At 36.9% G+C, this 22,884-nt stretch overlaps 1 protein-coding gene across 4 annotated transcripts in view; it reads left to right on the top strand.

Annotated features, from left to right (window-relative positions):
* The window catches only part of LOC128679964 (uncharacterized protein), a 41,199-nt gene that overhangs the window by 1,883 nt on the left and 16,432 nt on the right, over positions 1 to 22,884 (top strand). The window contains exons 2-7 of one of the 4 annotated variants that reach the window (XM_053762528.2): positions 15,015 to 15,044; positions 18,582 to 18,733; positions 19,758 to 19,946; positions 20,528 to 20,695; positions 21,398 to 21,548; positions 22,300 to 22,456. In XM_053762528.2, coding sequence (XP_053618503.1) covers positions 15,015 to 15,044; positions 18,582 to 18,733; positions 19,758 to 19,946; positions 20,528 to 20,695; positions 21,398 to 21,548; positions 22,300 to 22,456 — 847 coding nt within the window. Of the gene's footprint in view, positions 1 to 15,014; positions 15,045 to 18,560; positions 18,734 to 19,757; positions 19,947 to 20,527; positions 20,696 to 21,397; positions 21,549 to 22,299; positions 22,457 to 22,884 lie in introns of all 4 variants that reach the window. The other 3 variants (XM_053762527.2, XM_053762530.2, XM_053762529.2) reach the window with 3 other exon arrangements.

Genomic DNA, 22,884 nt, shown 5'->3' with positions numbered 1-22,884 from the left:
CAAAAAGTGTGTATGTTACCGTTAATTTCCGTCAGTTAGAGTGCAGATTAACGAGGTATTCTGCTGATTATCTAGCTGACTCAGTTAAAGTCAAAAGTGCCCCTGATATTATATCTCTTTTTGTGAAGATCCGTAATTTTCTCTGGTAGCTATCTACCATATTTCTATCTAAAAGAAACACCTTTCATATATATGAAAGGTGTTTCTTTTAGATACAGCGTGAAGAACATACATACTCACTTTCGCATTTAATATTAGTTGCGATAATTGGTATATTTAGCGTACGAAATAATCGATACAGAATTTTGTAACTATTGCATCAATTCTACGCCTAAATCATAATTAAGATTTTGTGTCAGACAGAAAATGAGGCACTGCGCAAAAGAAGACACAATTGTCATTCAACTCGCACACATAACGAATTACATTCTTGCATGTATACTCGTATATAGGCAATTTTAACACGCACTGCGCATGCTAAGTGGCTTGTTATGCTTCAAATCATTGGTGATCTTGAGATCTGTAATGGTTCGAATTTGGGCAAATCTTTGTTCTACGCGAGTGTGTTTTAGATTATCATCATCTGCTGAGCATAGGACTATTATTTTAAGCTAGTCTTCTATATCCTGTGCTCATGAAATCTAGTGTTTTAGATATGGAGATCTAAAATAACAGTTGTGGATAGTCCAAACTTCGAAAGATGCAAGCAAGAGGATTCCTTCCTCCGTGGTTCATCAAGTTTTTCGCCACCTTGTTTGACATGTGCTCAATACATGTTATAATTATTTTATTTTTTTACACAAATTCGACGAGTCGACACGCTAAGATCATTCAGTTTCTAGACGTAAAATAAATCTCTTTTCTATAAGTAGACAGAGGATACTATGGACATAGTCATATCACATACATACTATAAAAAACAGAAATTATACGTGAAGATACGCTATAGATCGCGATATCTGTGTCTCTGCCTCTGCTCGATCTGTCTGGCAGGCGTATTGAATATTGTCTATAGTCCAGCAGCAAATTAATAAAAAAACAAAAGAAATAATTCCATCAAAAAGAGTCGATCAATCTCAGAGTGGATCAATCCGAAATGAATCCGAATAACATACAGACAGACAAAAATTAAAAAAAAAATTGTTTTGGCTTCTATTAGTCCCATAAAGACCCCCATAACTATTTTTCTTTAACATTTATGTACAGTTTTATTATGAGTATAGATATCTCCAGAAACTTATAAAATAACTCTACTCAAAGTTGTCAAAGCCAAAATTTATTCAATCGCAGGAATTTTCGCCATTTATAAATGGCGAAAAAGCTTTATACATTTTGAGCCTGGTATACCAGGATGAAATAGGTAATTTGTTCTCAACGACTTCGAGGCCAGATGCGCCTCCCTTTTAATATAGAGGTATGGTAAATAAGGGCGCTAATCTGGCAGTTGGTCACCAGATAGGGTATACGTTCAAGGTTATACGATTCTGTGACGTCGCGAAACATAGGACCAGTATAGAAAATAAATAACTTGCATAATGCAAAGTGCAAAAAACAAAATATATATATATTTAGGTGTATTTTGTCCGTCAATTTAGATATTTTTTTATCAGAAACTCATGCAGATGTACGCTTAGAAATGCTTCTTGCAATGGAAACAGTTGGAAGTAAGCTAAATACCTACTTAAGTATTCCTATTTTTATTTTTGCCAACCTATGTCGTAAACGTAGTGATATACACCGATTTATTTTTGTGGCATGGACTGATGCAAATGCTTCGTGCTTAGGCGGGACTAGCGAGACCTGGAGCTTCAGGGCATCACAGCCAAGAATTTCACCCTCATTTATAGGACTTTTAGGACATCTACAGCGTACACTCCATACGGCGCCGGTGGCACCAGGACGCTTCTCTCAATAGGCCCTTCAGGCAACTTGAGCAAAAGCCGCTCTGGCGATTTTTGCGACCAAAGCTACTTGTACTATTATGTATTCTGTGTCAAAGCCGTGGTTCGTTATCCCACTTGGGAACCCTTTGCGCTGTTACTGTTTCGGCTGTACCATAGATAAAAAAAATACATATTCATTTTATCTATGGGCTGTACGGTCTTGCGACTGTCTGCCATATTTCTTCCGGTTAAGCAGTAAAGGTCGACGTCGGTGACGCAGTGATAAAGTGCTTGCCTCTGGACCGAGAGGTTCCGGGTTCGATCCCCGGGACCTCTCGGTTCGTCAAAAATGTTCTTTTTCTGATTGGCACGGGTCTTGGATGTTTATCTATATATGTATATATTATAAAATATAGTATCGTTGAGTTAGTATTCCATAACACAAGTCTCGAACTTACTTTGGGGCTAGCTCAATCTATGTGATTTGTCCTAATATACCTATTTATTTATTTAATTCTCACTATCATTTACATTTGTAATAAAATGTAATGGGGCAATAGATTTCTCCAACCGGCAAAATATTTTAATCTTTAGTATAATAAATAAACTGTTTATTATTGTATGAAATGACCGCAGTATGGTGCGGTTGAGAGGTTTACGATGGTGCGAAGGTCGTGAAAATAGAAATATTACGCGCCGTCCTACTATTCTAGGTGTGCGACGTAATGCTGCACGACGCCATGCGACACGGTGCCCTAACTGAGCTGCGAAACGCTGTTTGTAACATGCGACAGATTACACGTAAATAAAATACATTGCTTACGTCTTGATATCGGCGCATCGCGCTTCTTGTCGCACTAGGACCTTATCTAGGCCTGATATTAAAAACAGGAAGCCCTGGGACAACCCAGAAGAAGCGGAATATTCTACTATACTTGCTCGTTTACTATATAAAAAAAAATTGCAACAACAAGTTACTTTAGCGTTTTAGTATAAAGCAAACGCAGTAAAATTTTCCCCTCTCTGAAGCTTCTTTTTTTGTTGATTTAAGGTGTGAATATTATGACATGTGTATTTTTTATATTTATCTATCCCCTGTTTAGTCTGTGGCGAGAACCCCGATAAAGAAGGATGACTCCCGCCTTTTATTTCTTTATCAATATTTTAACAACTTCTTGTAAATGTTGTGTACACAATTAAATATTTGATTTATACATATAGCGATGAAAAAAGAATGACCTTACGATAATCCAATGCTGGCGTGCTATCAATGGCGTCCATAAAATTATCTAATTGGCTGCATTGAAAACAAACACGGCTATAATTAGCAATCATGTACACACGAATCCGCCATACTTATTTGATGTAAACAAGATGAAAAAATTTGACGATTCATACTCAACACGAGTTTTGGCGAGATGCCAGCGCGGATGAACATACACAAATAATAAGATAGGCATGGTATATGGCAGGTATATGATCTAATTGGGACAGTAACAGGCAGTGAAAAGAAGTGTGATCTTGAGTAAAAAGGGATTTTAAAAACCATCAAGATGTTTTTTTAATCAAATAATTTAAAATTTAGAGTTATAGGTAAGTTTAAGGTGTCTGTGTATCTGTTTGGCAATCGTGTAAACTGAACTTTTCTTATTTGAAAGATAATTTGATCGACATTTTTATTAGCTATGTTTGGAAAAAATGCTTTCAGGCGTTTGGAAACAGTTAGCTCACTTAAGTTTGGGTTTGTTAAATATTTTAATTTAGTTTTTATTTTCGAGGGAGTTTCGAACAAGAGGCTTACTTGCATTCGTCATAGGTACCTACAGAATTACATTTTTTCAAGTTAGTTTTTCGCTTAATCGCTTTGACAGTAAAACAGGCGGGATTTTGTTGATAGTGAGTCTCCATGAGTTTCAGATAAAAAAAATATTTAGATTGACGGACAAAGTACTCCTAAACGTTTTACCATTTGTCGCGGAATATAATAAAAAAAATTTTTTTTTTCGTGACCACAGTGACATAAGATTTGATTAAAGGCAAACTTAAAGATTTGATTAAATGCACACGTTTGCGGATTGCGTTGAATTGTATCCATTGTATCTGTTTCTTTTATCTATGATCTACTTTTACAAAAAGAATCACATTATGAACTTGCAGTACATCGCACGCAAGTGATTTTGATCGAGTGTTAGCCATAAAGAATATTTTATTATCTATTGTTCGGAAAAAAGTTTTCCCACACAGTTTCTCCTCCCAAGTTTGTTGTAACATTTTCACAGGTGATCTTCATAGATGAAGATCTTTATTAGATCTCAGCTTAATATATTGTTTCTTCTTCAACCATTCCATCTCTACTTGGCATCGTTGGATCTCTTAGTGGCATCTCCAAAGCGACTACTTGTTGATTGTCATACAATACTAATTATTATATAATACAAACTATATTTTAAACTGGCTTTTGCTTGCGTCAATTTCCCACGGGAACATTTATTTTTCCAGGATGAAAGGTACGAGTACCTTATGTCCATACTTCAAACTACATTCTATGCAAAATTTCAAGAAATTGGATGAGTAGATAGAGCGTGAAAACAAACTTACTTTCGCATTTATAATATTAGTTAGGATGCGAAAGTAAGTTTATGTTTTTTTGTTTGTTACCTCTTTAAGTGCTTAGCCAATCTCTTCGAAATTTTACATGTAGTTTAAAGTACAGAGAAGGACATATTTGTCGGGAATAGTATACGGGAACAGTTTTTTTTTTTCAGTAACAGGAGAATAACTGTTCCCGTGGGAAATTCACGTAATCTAATGTTGGTTTTTATAATTTGGTAGTATATATGCACATTTATAAAATTTTATTAATTGTTAAAAATATTTCTATACGACACGTACCTACTTACTACGATTGGTGTGTATCCGCGTAAGTACAAACAAATTTTTACAATCGTATTTCGTGCCAATGTGCTGGATACTGAATCTGAGTGTACGGTTTACCCTATTTTTATATTCAAAAAACTTGGGTGGTTCGCAGAGCGTTTGCGGCTGCGCGGTCATTACAATCCGTCAATTTTCTTGAGGAAGGAATCATTTCCAAAATCAATCATTCATAAAATTGACATTACTACAGTACAGAGTAATTAATGTAAAGTCATATTATAGTAAAACTCATTTTTGTCTTTCAAATCAAACATTGTAATGACACGCGACCGCTGCGGTCGAAACGCTCTGCGAACCACCCTTATTTACTTCATTTATTGTTTGTGGATAAATAAGTACCTAGTTTGTGTAAAGCCTCCACTATTACAAAGTCTTTAAAACCAAGTAAATTACTATAAGACTATTTCACTATGTTGTATCTAATGGAAGAAGTTAATTCGTTTCTTTTTTGTACAATAACGTCGGCATGTGGCGCCTGCTGCGCGTAATGGCGGCAAAACTCAGCGGGAAAAACTGGAAAATATTACCAACTCTCATATGATTTCTAATTCTATATTATCTGTTTACCCGCGAATTCAGGGAAGAATAGTTACTTCTGACAATATAATTCGTCAATAGTATAATTCGACAAAACAATTCGTCTTTGGTCGTCTTTTCAACATGATTGTCTTTTCGAGTCTTTTGGGGATTGTTTTTTGAATATATCATTAACGGTATCTTTAACTATATGCATACAAAATTTCAACAAAATTCATTCAGCGGTTTTGACTATCACCCACTTTTTATGAAAACGTTTCATCTATTTCGAGTGAAGTTATTAATAATTTTAAACATCCTTAAAAGTTTAACAGTTGCCCACACACCAGTCATCAAGCTTGTCCTGTGGTAAAATAGACAAGTGACAGACATACATGGACTCGAACTGTATATATAGTTAAAAAACCTCTTGCGTATAGGTAAGAAACAAAAGATTGACCTTAATCTAGATAGCAGAGACGTGTAGATGTTAATTACAACAAAGAAACACAAAGAGTGACGTTGTATGAGCGTCACATCCCATTTAGGTCATGCCGTATGGCGTGTTATACTTGTGTGGACGGCCAAGAAAGCCACGTACAATTCGTACATCCACAAACGAACTAATGTTGTTCGAGTAAAAGTTAATTAACGTTTTTTTTTTTTATAAAAATGTGAATTAATTTTTTTTATTAAAATGTGTTCTTTGAGACAAGTTTTTATTATCGTCAGAAAGATGTTGTCTAATTCAACTTGTGACAAAACATGTCCGTACAGTAAGCCGTTGAGGAGTTCCCTCGTTGGAAGCCGATCTTAGTCCAGCTTCTGAACTTGCTTACCACGCAAGCTGTGCCACAAGCATTTATTGCGTGTAAAATTTCATGACCGTGCTGTTACCCATTGAGGAATTCCTTCTTGAGGAGCCGAAGTTGGTCCATCATCAGGTATTGCTGATCACAATAATGCATTGCCATCATAACTAAACGTGTTTACATAATTTTAGCTCAATCGGTTGAAGATATCCGCTCAAAATTGAGTTCCAAGATTCCACCAAAATGAAATAAATTGTATAAATAGGTTAATTAAAAACCTTGTATAAATAGGTACATTTCAAAACGTATTATTGTGGCCAAATCGGAATATGCCTTACATAGTAGCAAAGGTCCAGGTATGAAAGGGAAGGCGAGGACATAGGGTTCAATACAGAGGCAAAGGTCAATTTATATAATACAGTGGCTCATACAACTTTGACAAGAATACTTAACTGGCGATAACAATTGGAAGGATTGTAAAAAGTTTTTTTTTTAATGTTTCAGTAGCGACGCGGTCCGGGTTTCTTGCGTATGTCTTAAGTAATTTTTCACGCTTTTATTTAGTTTCACCTGTCTCGTTAATTTGTCTTAAATTATCAAATTCAATGATTTCTTAAAATTGTCCCAATTTTAGTCACCGTGTCTTTTGTTATGTATTACTGCTAAAACTGGGACCTGGCCATTCGTGTCTCCTAAAGACATTTCTGACATGACATTTACTATATCACTACCGCCATCTACTCGCAAGTACACACATACATATTACTAAAGTCTACAGGGTTACTGGTATCTAACGCATAACCTTCCAAAGGCGCATAAGGTACACAGAGAATAACATCTTTTGTTCTACGACTTTTGTCTAAACGTAATAAATACTAAAATTTTCCTTTTTTTTTACTTTTAATGTAGTTTCTATAAAACGTTAACTCTATGTTCAATTCCGCTACTGTAACGCTAACGCTACTGTGTCTCGTGTTGCTTGGCTATTACATAGAGTTAATATGTGTAGAATCGCAAATTAGATTGTTTTTTTTAATATGAAAAAATATACTACAAATTACGAAATGTTCTAGAATAAAAGTTGCTTGTTTTGATGTACCCAAGTAGTCTTTACGAGGTTTTGCGTTTGATACTAAGTAACCCTGTATAGTATAGTGTCAAATAGTGTGCAGATTTCCTCGCGTTGTTTTCCTTCACCAGAAGCAAGTGGTCGTCCATGGAAACTATTTATGAGTTAGATATAAAAGCACTTAAGTGGCACGAGTAGGATTTGAACCTGTGAACCCACCGAGCATGAAACATAAAACTCTAGTACGTCATTGAGGGCCACCCCGCCGCACCCTAACCTACTGCTACACTATAGCTTTATGCAAATGAAAATTATGGGAAAATACAATAGCTTAAACTATAAATTATGCTTATTGAAAAGGTATGCCAAAAAACAAGTATGTGAAAATATTATTATGTCAAAATATATATACCTAACTCGTTATGCTAAATTAGGATAAAAAATTTATGCGAATAAAAGGGATCCCTTCTACCGATAGCTCCTCGTATTCTGTGTATTGTCCACAGATATGAACATTACATTAATTCTTAAATATCTGTGGCATTGTCTTCCAACTCTGTACTCTATGGTTAACAGCTCTAGCTTTTGCGTCACCCGCCACAAAACCGAGTCAATTCTAAAGTATATTCTTACGCAGTTCTGAGTCAACAGCCATATTTAACACAATTAAACTGTAATGGCCTTGTGTGACAGTACAGTCTTTGTTAAGACTGTCTATTATGGGCTGGTTGTGAAGTAGTATAGTATAATGATTCATATTTTGACCATGGGGAAGTGATTGACGCGCACGGGAATCCCAAATTTGTATGTTTAACTAGGTTTTGCTCGCGGATTCGCCCGCGTTTGTTTCGTGCGTTCACTCGTAACAAATTTTTATCGCCATCTCGGGTTCTACGCAACGTATCGCGATGAAACCTACACCAGATTTTAGGTTAGACCATTCGCTGTACAAATTCCATCCAGTGGTTTTGGCATGATGCGTGAACAAACGTACAGATAGACAAAAAGTAAGTATAAAAAAATGATTTGTTTTCTGTTTCATAAAGACATGAATAAGTTTCTGACATAGCCCACTTACTGTTTATGTAGTTTTAGATAGTAAATAGTTTTAAGGCTTCGCTAATGATAGTTGAAAGTGATGTAAAATTCATAAATTCAAGCATTTATACAAGCATTTATATAAGTTTTAAACAAGCATTTATATAAGCATTTATACAAGCATTTATACAAGCATTTATAAAATAAATAATATGGTAAACTATGTTATACGAAGTTTGGCAATAAAGTGATTTTTATTTTTATTTATTTTATTTTCATACAAAAAATCATAAGAACATTTTTCAAAGGCGTCATATAAATATCGTAATATGATATATTTTTATAACTGTACAGTACATGTTTCCAAATTCTTGTACGCACGACATAGTTATGACGTTCCGCTACACTGAACCCTGTTCGGTGGTAATAGGGATCAAATTAGAATGTATTCGGCTGGAGATATACGTGGCACGCATGACGTGCACTCGTGACGTCACGCGCGTGTGACGTCGAAGCGAACTGTGAAGTATTCACTTTTAGATGTGTTGAAATTTAAAAATGTCCGCTAGTTTATTTTTACTAGCTTTTGCCCGCGGCTTCGCACGCGTAATTTTCCATTAGGAACAGTTATTTTTTCGGGATCAAACGTATCCCAATGTCCTTCTCCATAATTCAAACTACATGTATGCATAATTTCAAGAAGATTGGTTGAGGAGATAGAGCGTGAAGAGGTAACGAACAAACAAACTTACTTTCGCATTTTCTAATATTAGTTAGGATTCTCTCTGAATCAGGGGCTTACGTGAATGTTATTCGCGTGTGTATCCTAAAAAAGAAAGCTCAGAATTTTGTGGGGCTAGCACAAATTGTCATACTATCTAATATTATAAATGCGAAAGTAAGTTTGTTACCTCTTCAAGCTCTGTCCACTCAAGCATCTTATAATTTTGCATAAATGTAGTTTGAAATACGGTTAATGATGGACCTTACATCCCGTGGAAAATTTTCGCGGGCGAAGTGGCGTGCATAAAGTATGAGTATGTACACAGCGATTCATGAAGCGATAACAACGCATTGACTCTAAGGGCGTATAAGAAAATAGACGTATTATGGATTTAAATTAAATTAAGCTCTCCGTGAAACCTCAAATTGTAGAAAACAGTCCATCATCTCGGCTGGGTGTTTCTCAGAAACGCGAGTACCTAACAAGCGAATTGATCAAAACTTCTGAACTTCGTATTGCTCTAAAGTAATAATGGAAAATCCAATGAGTTTTGATTGTATAGGATTGGTGGATTGCTGAATTGCTATAAGTACAGTTAACCACAACACAAACACTACAGCTTTTTCATATAAAAATCTGTTACAGGTGCATATCTAGGTTTAGATATAGCATAGTATAAGACGAACGGTGGTGGTGTAATGGTTAAGACGCTCGCCTGTGGATCGAAAGGTCCCAGGTTCGAATCCTACTCGTGTCACATGAGTTTGTATATCAATCTGACTTATGTATAGTAGTTTTCATCGACCACCAGTTGCTTCCGGTGAAGGAAAACATCGTGAGGAAACCTGCACACTGGTTGATTATTAACTTGTGTGTGAAATGGAGAAGGCAATGGCAAACCACTCCATTAATAATGCCAAGAAAGTTGTGTGTGTTTCATTCCACGTAATGACCACGACCCTCAGCTATGAGAAATACGTTTATGAAGATGAAGATAAGAGTGCTTTATGCTGAAAGATAAAAACATGGAATGTTCTGGGTATAACTATAATACACAGCTAAACATTCCTCAGGAATCACATCTATTAAAAAAACCTGCATAAACCTACATTTTGACAACCTCGGTGGCGCAGTGGTAAAGTGCCTGCCTCTGAACCGAGAGGTCCCGGGTTCGATCCCCGGTCGGGTCATGATGGAAAATGATCTTTTTCTGATTGGCCCGGGTCTTGGATGTTTATCTATATATGTATTTGCTATAAAATATAGTATCCCATAACACAAGTCTCGAACTTACATTGGGGCTAGCTCAATCTGTGTGATTTGTCCTAATATATTTATTTATTTATTTATACATAATCCGTTGCGTAGTATTAAACATCTAAGCAGGCACATAGGGACAGAAAGTGGGAATCTTAGTTTAAGAGTTATTTATCAATCTGTTACCTGAGAAATTAAGAATTTCTTATTTATCGTCCACATGGAATTAGTAGGTGCTCCGTTAGTACTTACTAGTATTCCATAATCGTCGACACGTTCACACGGCAACGCTTTTTTGGCGCGTATGATTTTTGTTTGTGATTTAGACGGTAGGTTGAAATATCGAATGTCACTTCTCAAAAGCGACATAAACGCTAAGCTCGGGAGATTTTTTACGCTCGTGCCAACGAGGGATAAAAGGGTTGTGAAAGCTTTAAAATATCACCAACTTTCCCGATAAACTGATTAACTAATCTTCGCTCAATAAGACTCAATCCATCAGTGGTATAATGAAAACGGATTGACGACTGGGAAATGAGAACTTTTCGCGCGTCACGGCCATAATTCGCAAGTTTTGTACCAGCCCTATTATCTGTTTTTAGGGGCAGGACTTCACAGCTGTTATACTTTGTGATTTTTTGGGGGAAATATTACTTACTTCGCTAGCTCCGCCCGCGTGATTTTCCAACACACGCAGTTATTTTTCCGGTATGAAAGGTCTCCTATGTACTTTTTCATACTTCAAACTACATGTATCCAAAATTTCAAGAAGGTTGTTCGAGCAGATAGAGCTTGAAGAGGTAACAAACAAACTTACTTTCGCATTTATAATATTAGTTAGGATACAACTATCCTAACTAATATTATAAATGCGAACGGATTTTGGATCATTCTGTAGAGGAAAATGAATGTATGTAATGTACGGGTCATATTTATCCATCTAGAAGGAAAGCCTGTGGCCCAGCAGTGGGTGATGATGATGAACACACGAATGGTTATTTCGTTGGTCTTATCTATACTATTATTATAAAGAGGTCGGCGTTTGTGAGTTTGTATGTATAAATATGTCCGAAACCAACGAACCGATTTCAAAAATTCTTTCACCATTAGAAAGGTATAACATTATCCAAGATTGTTATAGGCTATATTTTATCTCAAAACTTCCACGGGAGCAAAGCCCCGGGCAGCATCTAGCATAGATTAAAATAGTATGGCGTGATGTGATGGAAGATTTTCGAGAAAGTTGAACTACTGAGGTGAATTATACGAGATGCCTTCTTTTCTTTAAAAAAAGTGCTGTCATCGACCATTCTTAGCTGTTGATATTTTAAATGTATTGCTCGTGATTTACCAGCCCTAAATAAACAATTTTTGTCAAATACCGAGTATAATTATTTATAATATATACTCAGACAAGATCCTATAGTTTCCTCGACGCACTCCAGCGCCGGCTGTGTCGAGCAAGGTGCGGGCGACCGCGATCAATACGAGTATATGTTATATGCTATATGTTCGACGGTTAGTCTGACGGCTGTACGAGTGGTTTAGTCCACAATTTGTGCATAATTTGTGTAATTGTGTGCAATAGAGCCTAAAAAAAATATTTCTGTTTATTCCCAAGGTTTTACTGGCAGATAATGCCTTATGGCATTAAGGCTAAATTGTCAACTTTCTATATTGTGTAATAAAGTTTAAATAAATAAATTTAAAAAAAAAATGTCTATGGAAGAAGAGTTATTGATTTGCAGTCTATGGTGGTGATGGCGTGGCGTGCAATGGCACACCGTGATTGGTTAGCTGCGTCTCACTGCGAATCGACTCGATAGTGAGATGCAATAATGTCACTACTCACTGTTTTTGACCCTTCAGCTATGAATAAAGTAATACAAATGAGCTACGAGTAGGACGGTCTTCTTCAGGCAGAATAATTAAAAACTTGATTTTAAACTTAGCCTTTATAAAATTATCTTATTGTTAATCTATTTCTAAAGGAACTAATTAAATGAATTAATTTTACTTGACCTACCCGCCGCGCGCCGCCTCGTTTATAATTAATTACAGTATAATGACGAGAATAATTTCGTGAAATTAATTACGTATGTATTTTCACATTGCGCCGTGTGTCTCTCGTCAGGCGATTACGAGCTCTTTGAAACGCGGCCGACACATGAGTAAATACTAACAAGTAGTAATAACTCTTACACTTACTCGAACTTTTACAGCACTAGTGTTATTTTAAGCCGTGGCCCTAATTTTCCATCGTCCTTCGTTGTTTCAAAGTCCGTCAACAGATCAAGGGAGATAAAGCAGAAATTGTATGGAGTTTCGACGCACATATATGTCAAAACCTATGTTAAATAACGGAGCACATCGAGCTGCGTCGGCGCAACGGAGCTATGGGGCCGAGCCCTTACATTGATCATTACATATCCTTACTTTATCATCGAGCTTCTCCCGCCGCGCGATGCCCCATAAAATACGTTTTCAATGTTGCCATGTTCTAAATTTACATTTATACTATTATATAATATTTCATTATAATTATATTATTTTAATTTAAAACGCTATAGTTACAGTTTTACACATGCCAGTAACAACTAAGCCTGTGTTTGTATTTACTCTTGCGCTGTAGCGTCGCGTGGTCGGCGCTCGCGCATCTTTGGCGCGTCGTCAAAGAATCGCGCCTCGTTGAATCACGCCGACACTTAGGTTTTGAAATACGTTATTATCTCGCACACCTGACGTCATCTATGTTTTTCCACTTAGGAACTCTCACGGTATCGCACAGGCTGTGATGCTTCTCACTGAAAATGCATACAAAAAAACTATAGGGGTAATAGACGATGATAACGTAAAATGATAATGTAAAACAAGTTTATTTGTTAGACAAATTAAAATACCCCCGACTTTCAATATACATTTCGCTATAACGTTTGCACGGCTGAAACGGTTTTGATCAAACATATCTAAGTACATAGATATACAGCCAGACACACTTAGCGGTCAAACTGTTTTGCATCAGGGGTTAAAAATGAGTAGAATATCCATACAACTTCCCTGTCCGGCTAGGCCGGCATACAAAGTTGCAGTTTGAATGGCATGTGATGACGGACAAAATATGTCAGCGCTCTGTCTTGTTCCTTCTCGTGTATTTCTAATACGCACATCTCTTTCTGTATGAGTGAAAAGGAAGATATGACGGGGTCTATAGGGTTCTCTCTTTGGGTTAAAATGTAGCAACATTTAGGTGATCCTAACGAATCCCAACTAATATTAGAAATGCGAAAGTAAGTTTATTACCTCTTCACGCTCTATATACTCAACCAATCTTCTTGAAATTTTGCATACATATTAGTTTGAAGTATGGAGAATGACATAAGGTAAACCCGGAAAACTAAATGTATCCGTGGCAAATTTACGCGGGCGAAACCGCCGGAAAAAGCTAGTAGATATTAAAGAAATACATAATCAAATATATCTTTACAAAACACAAAGTTAACAAATTTTCATCATATGTATTTATATCTACCGCTATAGGTATCTATGACAGCCATTTTGTGACAGTAATCTCCCAGTTTATTATCGAGATCCAGATTTAGCGGCTGATAAATTATTATAAATGATATACAAATATACAACATGTTTTGTTTTCGTGATGTGCGTGGACTTAACTAGGTTTATAGCGACAAGACACATAAATAATATTAATAATGTGATATTTTAGGGTATTTAAAAGTTAGTGTAGTTAGAGTCAGTAATGCTTTTTCTGAAGAAATGGGAACAAACAATATTATAAATTAAAATATACCCGTGATTATTTTGGCCAACGTTTGAGTTTGGCCATATAAAGAGGAAATGTCGCCGGCCTTCTGGGAACATTACCGCACGACGACGGAGATTTAGTATCAATTTTTTATTTAAATTAATTTAGTATTTATTATTTAGTTTTAATTTTTAATTTTAACTTATATTAATTTATGTTGTAAATACTTTAATTCTTTTAGTCCAGTCTAGTTCTGTTCTTATGTAATAAATATATGACTACCTACATATTTCATTCCCGTGATGTCATGAACTAATGGTAGTTCCTTAGTTGTTAGTCTGTGACCTGTAAGAATAGTATAAAAACCTAGTAGTTGTTCCATATACCTGAAATAAATTGATTTATTCATTTATTATATATATTAATGATTCTATTGGTCTGGCCTTTGTTAGTTAGATTAGAATAGGTATAATACCTACAATTAATTTAATTTTTATGTTTTGAGATTATTTTAATAATTAGTGCTATATAGGTACATCTCTCTAATTCCCTCGCGTATTTTTGGTTGCATCATTCGTTCACAGGGATCCGCGGAAACTAACCTTAAAATTTCGTAGATTGCGCTGTAATATTACGACAGGCCTCTTGCTTGATGTCAACCCTGCTTGTGAATGCTGTTGTCGCCTAGGTTTCTTTGCTGTAACAAAAACAACATGCACTAATATTTATTTATATATTCACGACCTCGGTGGCGCAGTGGTAAAGTCTTGCCACTGAACCGAGAGGTCCCGGGTTCGATCCCCGGTCGAGTCACGATGGAAAATGATCTTTTTCTGATTGGCCCGGGTCTTGGATGTTTATCTATATATGTATTTGTTATAAAATATAGTATCGTTGAGTTAGTATCCCATAACACAAGTCTCGAACTTACTTTGGGGCTAGCTCAATCTGTGTGATTTGTCCTAATTTATTTATTTATTTATTATTTATATAATATATTTATCTATTTGTACAGGTACACGTTGCCATCTGACGAAGCTAAAAGGTTAGGTTTGTATTTGTTTTGATACCTGTGTTTGATACATTCGGACATAATGACAACCATCTTGTTTGAGACTAACAAATTATTAATAATCGTGGTATTTTTGATTAGTCTAACATAGTCTTTGTAATTAGTATCAGTGGTGGCAGGATTGGGTAATAGTCTCCACGCATTATTGAAAACATTGCCCGGACGTTTCGGATCGAGGATCGTGTTTTCTAACGAGGGCTCCTTCCTTGTCTAATAACATTAACCGATAAAGAATGGTTAAATAAATAAAAATAAAAGGCTAATATAAATAATAAATAAATAAATAAATGAGGACAAACCACACATATTGAGCTAGCCCCAAAGTAAGTTCGAGACTTGTGTTATGGGATACTAACTCAACGATACTATATTTTATAACATATACATATATAGATAAACATCCAAGACCCGGGCCAATCAGAAAAAGATCGTTTTCCATCATGACCCGACCGGGGATCGAACCCAGGACCTCTCGGTTCAGTGGCAAGAACTTTACCACTGCGCCACCGAGGTCGTCAAATAGTATATATATATACTATTTGACGATATAAATAGTATACTTCTGATAAATAGCTGCTTACATTTTTAAACTTAACATTACAAATTCAAACGACATTTTATTCACTTCCACTATTTCAAGTGACCAAAAACGTGCGGTGCAATCTATTTAGGTAAATATGAAAAATATAAGATAAGTCTTCCAGAACTCACAAACAAAATTATTTTTTCCTAAAAATCCAAGGCTGTATCTAATTATTACTGTGTCATGAAAATCTTCAAGCTTGTCTATGATAAAAAGTCGGGGAAGCTGGCCGCTTATAATATAAAAACTACTGTTTTCGAAATTCAAAAGCTCACGCATTTCCTATCTAGGTCGGGCTCGCGCGTCACTCGGCTGACGTCACGCGGCATGAGCGCCCCTCCCCCGTGACGTCAGCGTCCCTCCCCCGGCCACGCCCGCCGGATCTATACCGTGAAGGTGTAAACTCCTGTAAATTATACGAAGTATATTTAATTTTTATGTACATATTTTGCACTAATCAAATCTCATCTGTTTGATTAAAAGCCTTTTCCGAAAATAATTAAACGAATCACCCATCCATATTCACCTCACTAACACATCTTCCGTCTCCCTTAATCACCTTTTATCTTTATATTTTTTTCGAATCCTATACATATATTGCGGGTGCGTTCGAATCTCCTTTGTGACACCAATGATAATACTTATTTAAAAACAATGTACTAGTTAACACACCTAACGAATTTTTGGAATGTCGGTGATTTTGTTAATATTATACACCTAGTTACAGAAAATCTCTGTTATAAATTTATTATTTTTAAAAACAATCGACGTCACGGTAATTTATGTCTTGTCAAATGGTATAAATAATCATTAATGTAATAAAATACTATATCTAAAAATACCAAATTATTTAGGTACCTAGGTACTTACAAAACCTGTTTTGGATATCTGTATATTAAAACAATAAGTAACGACAGTCCAGAACAAACGACAATTTTAGGGCTGTGTAAACATCCTAAATATTGTAAAGGTAAACCGCGCCAAGGTGGACTTCGCCAGGGTTGCCAATCGCGAATAAAAACTCGAACGAAAATGAAATAATTATGTGAATTTCTGTTTCGAGGATCTATTATGGGTGTGTCTTTTAGTCGCCTCGTACGATATCCACTGGAGTGTTGCTATCATCATCACACTAAGATAACTCTAAGACCTCGGAACGTGGAACAGTGCCATATCACCACATTAAGTGGTAACAAATTGTATAACATAGAGTTAACATGTTATATCAGTGTGGTGCTATACCACAGGAGGATACGGAGTGGTCCTATTCTAAGGCGGGACCACACACCGGAAGCAAGTGGTGGTCGATGAAAACTACTATACATGAGTCAAATTGGTATACAAACTCATGTGGTACGAGTAGGATTCGAACCTGGGACCTTTCGATCCACAGGCGGGCGTCTTAACCATTACACCACCATCGCTCCCGTAATAACACGTAACATAATAAGGAAATACAAGGACACATTTAAAACAGACTGTTTCCTGTCAAGTACTAAAGAAAATCCGTGTAAATTAAGACAGACGGTCACCCTCTCCCGGGGGTATTTATGGAGGGGGTGGAAACCAAGCATAACCTTGTTTGTCCAGGCAACTCAATTTCGCTGGTCTTATAATTTGTTCAACCGTTGGTCTAATTCGTTAAAGTACGTTGCGTGGTTCTAAAGTAAAATAAGACGAATGAATAAATAATTAAACACGTATATATATATATATATATATATATATATATATATATATATATATATATATATATATATATATATATATATATATATATATATATATATATATATATATGTATATGTTACCACCTCCGTGACCTAAATTTATCTTACCTGTTATCACAAATACACTATTTAGCCGTGAAAGCGTGACAGACGGACAGGCTTTCGCATTTATATTACTACCCAATGAAATAGAAGTTTTCCAAACAACTTTCCGGAGCAATCCGGCACGTGATGAGGGACAAAAGATGGCATACTATCTCGTTTCTTCTCATTAGTATGTATAATATGCACTTCTTGTTCTTGTATTAGCGAAAGTCTGTCTACGGTTTTAAACGATATAGAAAAATCTTTTTTTTAGCAATCTTACGTACGCAGACGCTACTAGACTTCAATAAGCTACGAGCGGCGTAGCAACACAGTAGGCTCGTAGCGTCGTAGAGCCTTTGTAGAACGAATAAATTAATCGAATTTCGTAAATCGATTCTACGAATAATGCTGTCATGTCATGTCAAGTAACATTATTTGACATTTGCGTTTTAATAATTATATCAATTTAATTTAATTGGTTTCAATATAGTTCGATTTATGTAATGAAGAATTTTTTTTATTGAGTTTCATAATTGTTGGGTAGGGCTAACTAACAAATAACATCAGGCAGATTTATCAGCCAGTTAGTTTATCTATCAGATATCATTATGATACTTTATCAGACAGGGGCGAAACAACCTTAGTGTTTTTCTGCTACTTAGCACAAGACGAATTGTCGGAGGTCTACTAGCGACCCGCTCTGGCTTCTCTCGAGTGAAACCATAATAAATAAGGTTATACATTTACACCTTCCTCAGGAATCACGCAATCTATTGGTGGCAACCGTATAAAATTTCCGGTCCAGTAGTTTTTGACTGTATCGTGTTCATAAAGACAAATTCGACTTTTAAGACCGCGAAGGGTACTTCTTTTTATAATATATTAGCGGTCCGTCCGTTCGGCTTCGCTAGGGTAAAACCATAAAAAAGTAGGTCCTGAACGTTTCGTCTATCTCTGTACCAAATTTTATCAACACTAGTCCAGTAGTTTTTGAGATTATTCATTACAAACAAAAATATAAATCTTTTCGCATTATATTATGGATAAGGATTTATAGGCTGGTGAAAAGAGCATAACAATATAGCGTAGGTCAAACTGTTGCGCACGCAGGTCCCCCTCGTACCGGGTGACGAAGCCGTCGGTGGACGCCAGTGCTGAGCAGCAGACGCTGGCCGACTCGAGGCTGCTGGAACCCACGCCCTCCATCCGGGACAAGAAGCCTCCCCTTAAAGGCCCTAGGCCTGTGGGGTCCAGCGTTTCTGGTAAGATTCAAGCTTATTATGTTTGTAAATTCTTTCGACATTTCTTCTTAACAGTGGTATTTTTGAAATGCCAGTAGTTTGTAGCTTTTTGGGGAATAATAATAAGTTTAAAAAAGTGTCTGTGAAAGTTGAGTACTACATAAATAAATCTCAATAAGACAGTATAAATTGTTCCAACATAAACTATTTTAACAAGTCATCTAATAACCAAGGCTGCGTAGTATACTTAGTAGACAGTCTAAATTCTACGTTTCTGGTTAGAAAATTTCAAATCACAACTCCAAACACAAACTAAGATGTTGCAATACTGCGGAATTTAGCAAGGAATATAGAGAAATAGCGACTTTCGTGTAAAATGTTATTTGGGGGAAAGCAACGCCGTGTGTTAACGTCGAGAAATCCACGTCAGTAGTAGTTCAGTAGCATCATTAGATGGCAGTAAGAATTAAGTTAGGGTTACAAATTTAGAAATTAGCTATTTAATTAAGAAGAACTAAGTAGTTGATCTAGATAAATTTGCGAAAAATGCGTTAAATTAAACTTACAAATATGTGTTGTGCATATACTTGATGTATGTTGTATAGTTGACCCAAAAAGTATTTGTTTTTATGCAAAGTTTACTCTCTTTATAGTGTATTTGTTTTTATGCAAAGTTTACTCTCTTATATAAGTGTATTTTCCTCCGGCCACTGTTAATTTTCATATTGCTCGTGCATGACTGCCACTTTTGCCGCACGATGCATTACTGAAATTAAAATGTCGGGGCTTGTTATACGTTGTGAGTACTTTTGGTCTGTTTTTGTGGCATGCTCTAATTTTTCTGTTCAAAAATGATAAATTTATTTTTAAATGTGTACTCTACTTAAGTAATTTGGCGTTTTAATTCCCTTCATTGCCACTAGTACCATGAACATATTATGGTAATGTTAATTTATTTATTCATTCATTTACAAGAATACTATTGGCCCGTGTTGGCTTCGCTCGGGTAAAACCAGATTAATTCCGTAATTCCATTTCTCTTCAGATTCCATCTCCCTGTCGTCGCCAGTGGCCTGCGCTTCACCTCGCGAAGATGTCGAAGGTCCACCAGTGCCGGCAAGCGTGGCCGCCCTACCCGAGGAGCACAGATCATATCTGCTCGGGAGGCTGTCCAACCACAGGGCTAGGAGACGGAAAGCCATGCTTATATACGTATGCGCTGCTGATTCTCAAGGTATGGCACAGCCCTATAGTTAGGAACTATATTTGTTCTGATGGAATCTTGCAACTCAATTTTGAGACTGGCTGGGACGAAATATTATGCTTATACACGCGCGCTGCTGACTATCAAGGTATGGGGTGAAGTTACTTCTACTTTAGTTGTAGGAACAACTTTGTGGGTAAATCTTTACACTTTACTTTGTTCAGTATCTACCGTATCTTCAAGACCATTGTCTTGTTGGTGCGATAGATACTTTGAATGACCATGACAAGGGTCCGACTGTGTCTTGCGTGTTTCCGATATTATTCGGGGCTGTGACTGTTACGCCGCGTGAAAACATACCTTTAACAATCGGCTGCATGCCTGCTTGACATCATACTTCCTTGGGAATGCTATGAATTCCTTTTAGAGCCTGGCTCTCTTGCTCCGTCACGTCCACATAGCGCATTACTGCTCCGTGTTACTTTTTTGTTTGCATTGGGTTTTGGCGTCGAAACTTCATACAATTCTCCGTTGATTCGTCAGCGGTCGTCACAACGGATGACTATAAATATATGTCCAGTCATAGTAATCTTACCCTCGATTTTCTCCAGACTGCTGCGCAGAGAAGGGTGCTCTTCAATGCGGGGCGGCGGCGCGGCTGAGGGTGCGCGCTCGTAAGCGCGGGTGGCGGATCCACGTGGCTGACCTTCACTGGAGGTCGCCCTTGGAACAGCAGAGAGATCACCGGTTCCCCGTACTTTGTATAGCTGAGCTCGCGCGTAAGTGCTCGTATCTTGGTATATTCCATCTAATTACAATGTAGATATGTTACGGCTAAATCCCGAAATACGGCTATACCTATGTAGCCTGCTTACGTTCGGCTACACCTAGGTTAAGTAGTTCACTTCGATGCCTTCATCAGAAGCTGCCATCAAGTCAGCCTGAGTACAGGTGTTTGGACACTCGGGACAGGAGAGAAGATGAGCCATCGTTTGTGGGGGGGCAACTCTTCTTCTTATTTAAGAGTTATGCTCTTGTCGGTGGAGTGTACGCCACGCCTCTTCATCTCATGTTCCTTGTTTAGATAAAGTTTAGTTTAGTTTCTACTTGTCTTCCACACCGTGGTTCATAAAAATGGGAGTAGTGAGTAATACTTTTTATTTATTTATTTATTTATTCAACAAAACAGTACATAGTTGTCGGCAGCTTCTCGTGGACACAGTAGGTATAAAATTGATACATATGTATAACAGAAATACAGTTATATATCTATGGGAACTTAAACCGTTGACCACTTAGATAAGTAGGAAAGTATATAAAACTATTTTCTATATTATATTGATCTTTAGCTAAGTATATATAACTAAACAGAATTAAAGTACCAAAATAAAATTAAAAAATGCGAGTTACCGCGATTATCAGTTGGTCGTGTATGACTCTAGTAGTGATAAACTATAAGATCCAGAACATCGACGTTCCAGGTCAATCTGAACTGGGAGCTGTAGTGCCGGTGCTATTCCTGAACTCCGGGCTGGGCACCCCGCTCCTACCCCACACCCTGGAGTGTGCAGACTTCAAGGCGGCCCTGGAAGCCGCTGAGGACGACAGTGACAAAGCTTTGTTGAACAAATGGTAACATACATACCAATCCGTACTTTTATATTAATAATAATAAATAAGAAAATATAAAGAAAGATAATATTTTTATTCGACAAAAAAATTACATAACTATGCATAACTTACATACAACATAACTTACATAACATACAGTAAGTATAATTGTCGAAAAGGCGGCCAGCTCAATCAGCAGCTGTGGCGGAAACCATAGCGCTGGTTTTCAGCTGGCACCATGAGACATAGGAGGTATGGTGGCTTGAGAATGAAACGGAAAAAATATAAATTAAAAACAGACATCCGTAATAAGTTCAGTGACGCAAGTTGCAGAATATAATGAATAGTATAAATAATGGTGCACCAAGGGATGGATCTCTACAGATGCAGCCATCTCATTTTAGAATGAAAAGGTACAAAAAGGTCTCTTCAATGTTGGCTTTGGCCCTATGAATGCCTCAAAGGACCGGCTCCCGATGCTGTGGCTGGAAATGCGTATCAACATAACAATAATAAAATTTCTTTATTCAGACCTCAAGTCCATTTTTGTTAGTAATCTTTTCTCTTTATAAAGATTTGTATTTCTGTTTGAAACTCACAAAACACTGGGACAGATTTTAATTGTCAAACTCAAAGTTATTGAAATATTCGGTAGTTTTAATTTTGCGACGACTATAGCTTTTGACACTGACATGCGTCGACGTAACGTCGAAACTACGTACAATTTCTACGTTCCTTTCGCGTTGATCCATTGTTACTTTTTCTCTAACAGGTATAGTCTAGATTCTAGCACTACGCCACCTTGTTATCGGTTAGTACGCGGCGCGCCCGCTAGATGGCGGCGGGAGATGGCGAAGGCGCTCAATGTCCTGGTCCGCACTCTACCTCAGGAGGCTTGCGACGCTTACCTCACTACTGTCGTCGAACAGGTGAGCGTTGGAAAACCTGCAATTAGGAAAACTGGGCTCCGTCGCTCGACGGCTGCTGAAGAAGCCGGGAAAACGCTCAGATGTATGTGAGTCGTTGAGCGAGGTATGCAGAAAGTCAAGAAGATTTGTTGAGTAATTGATTAATAGTGAAGAGACAAAAAATAAAGAAACTTATAATTACTTATCCTAACATATTATAAACAAATAAGTTCGTCTGTCTGTCTGTTCGCGATGAACTCAAAAACTACTGCACGGATTTTCATGCAGTTTTCGCCAATAGATAGAGGGATTCCTAAGGAAGGTTTAGGGGTATAATTTATTAGTGCTAGTATAGTATATTTATAGACTCACATTCGTCATTCTCGCGAAAGACCTGAAATCGAAATTAAAATTTGACCACATGGACCAGCCAAAGAAAGACATTTCGA

The sequence above is a fragment of the Plodia interpunctella genome, chromosome 22 (genome assembly GCF_027563975.2).
Source record: "Plodia interpunctella isolate USDA-ARS_2022_Savannah chromosome 22, ilPloInte3.2, whole genome shotgun sequence".
Taxonomy (NCBI): Eukaryota; Metazoa; Arthropoda; class Insecta; order Lepidoptera; family Pyralidae; genus Plodia; species Plodia interpunctella.
This window is presented reverse-complemented; position numbering and strand designations above follow the sequence as displayed.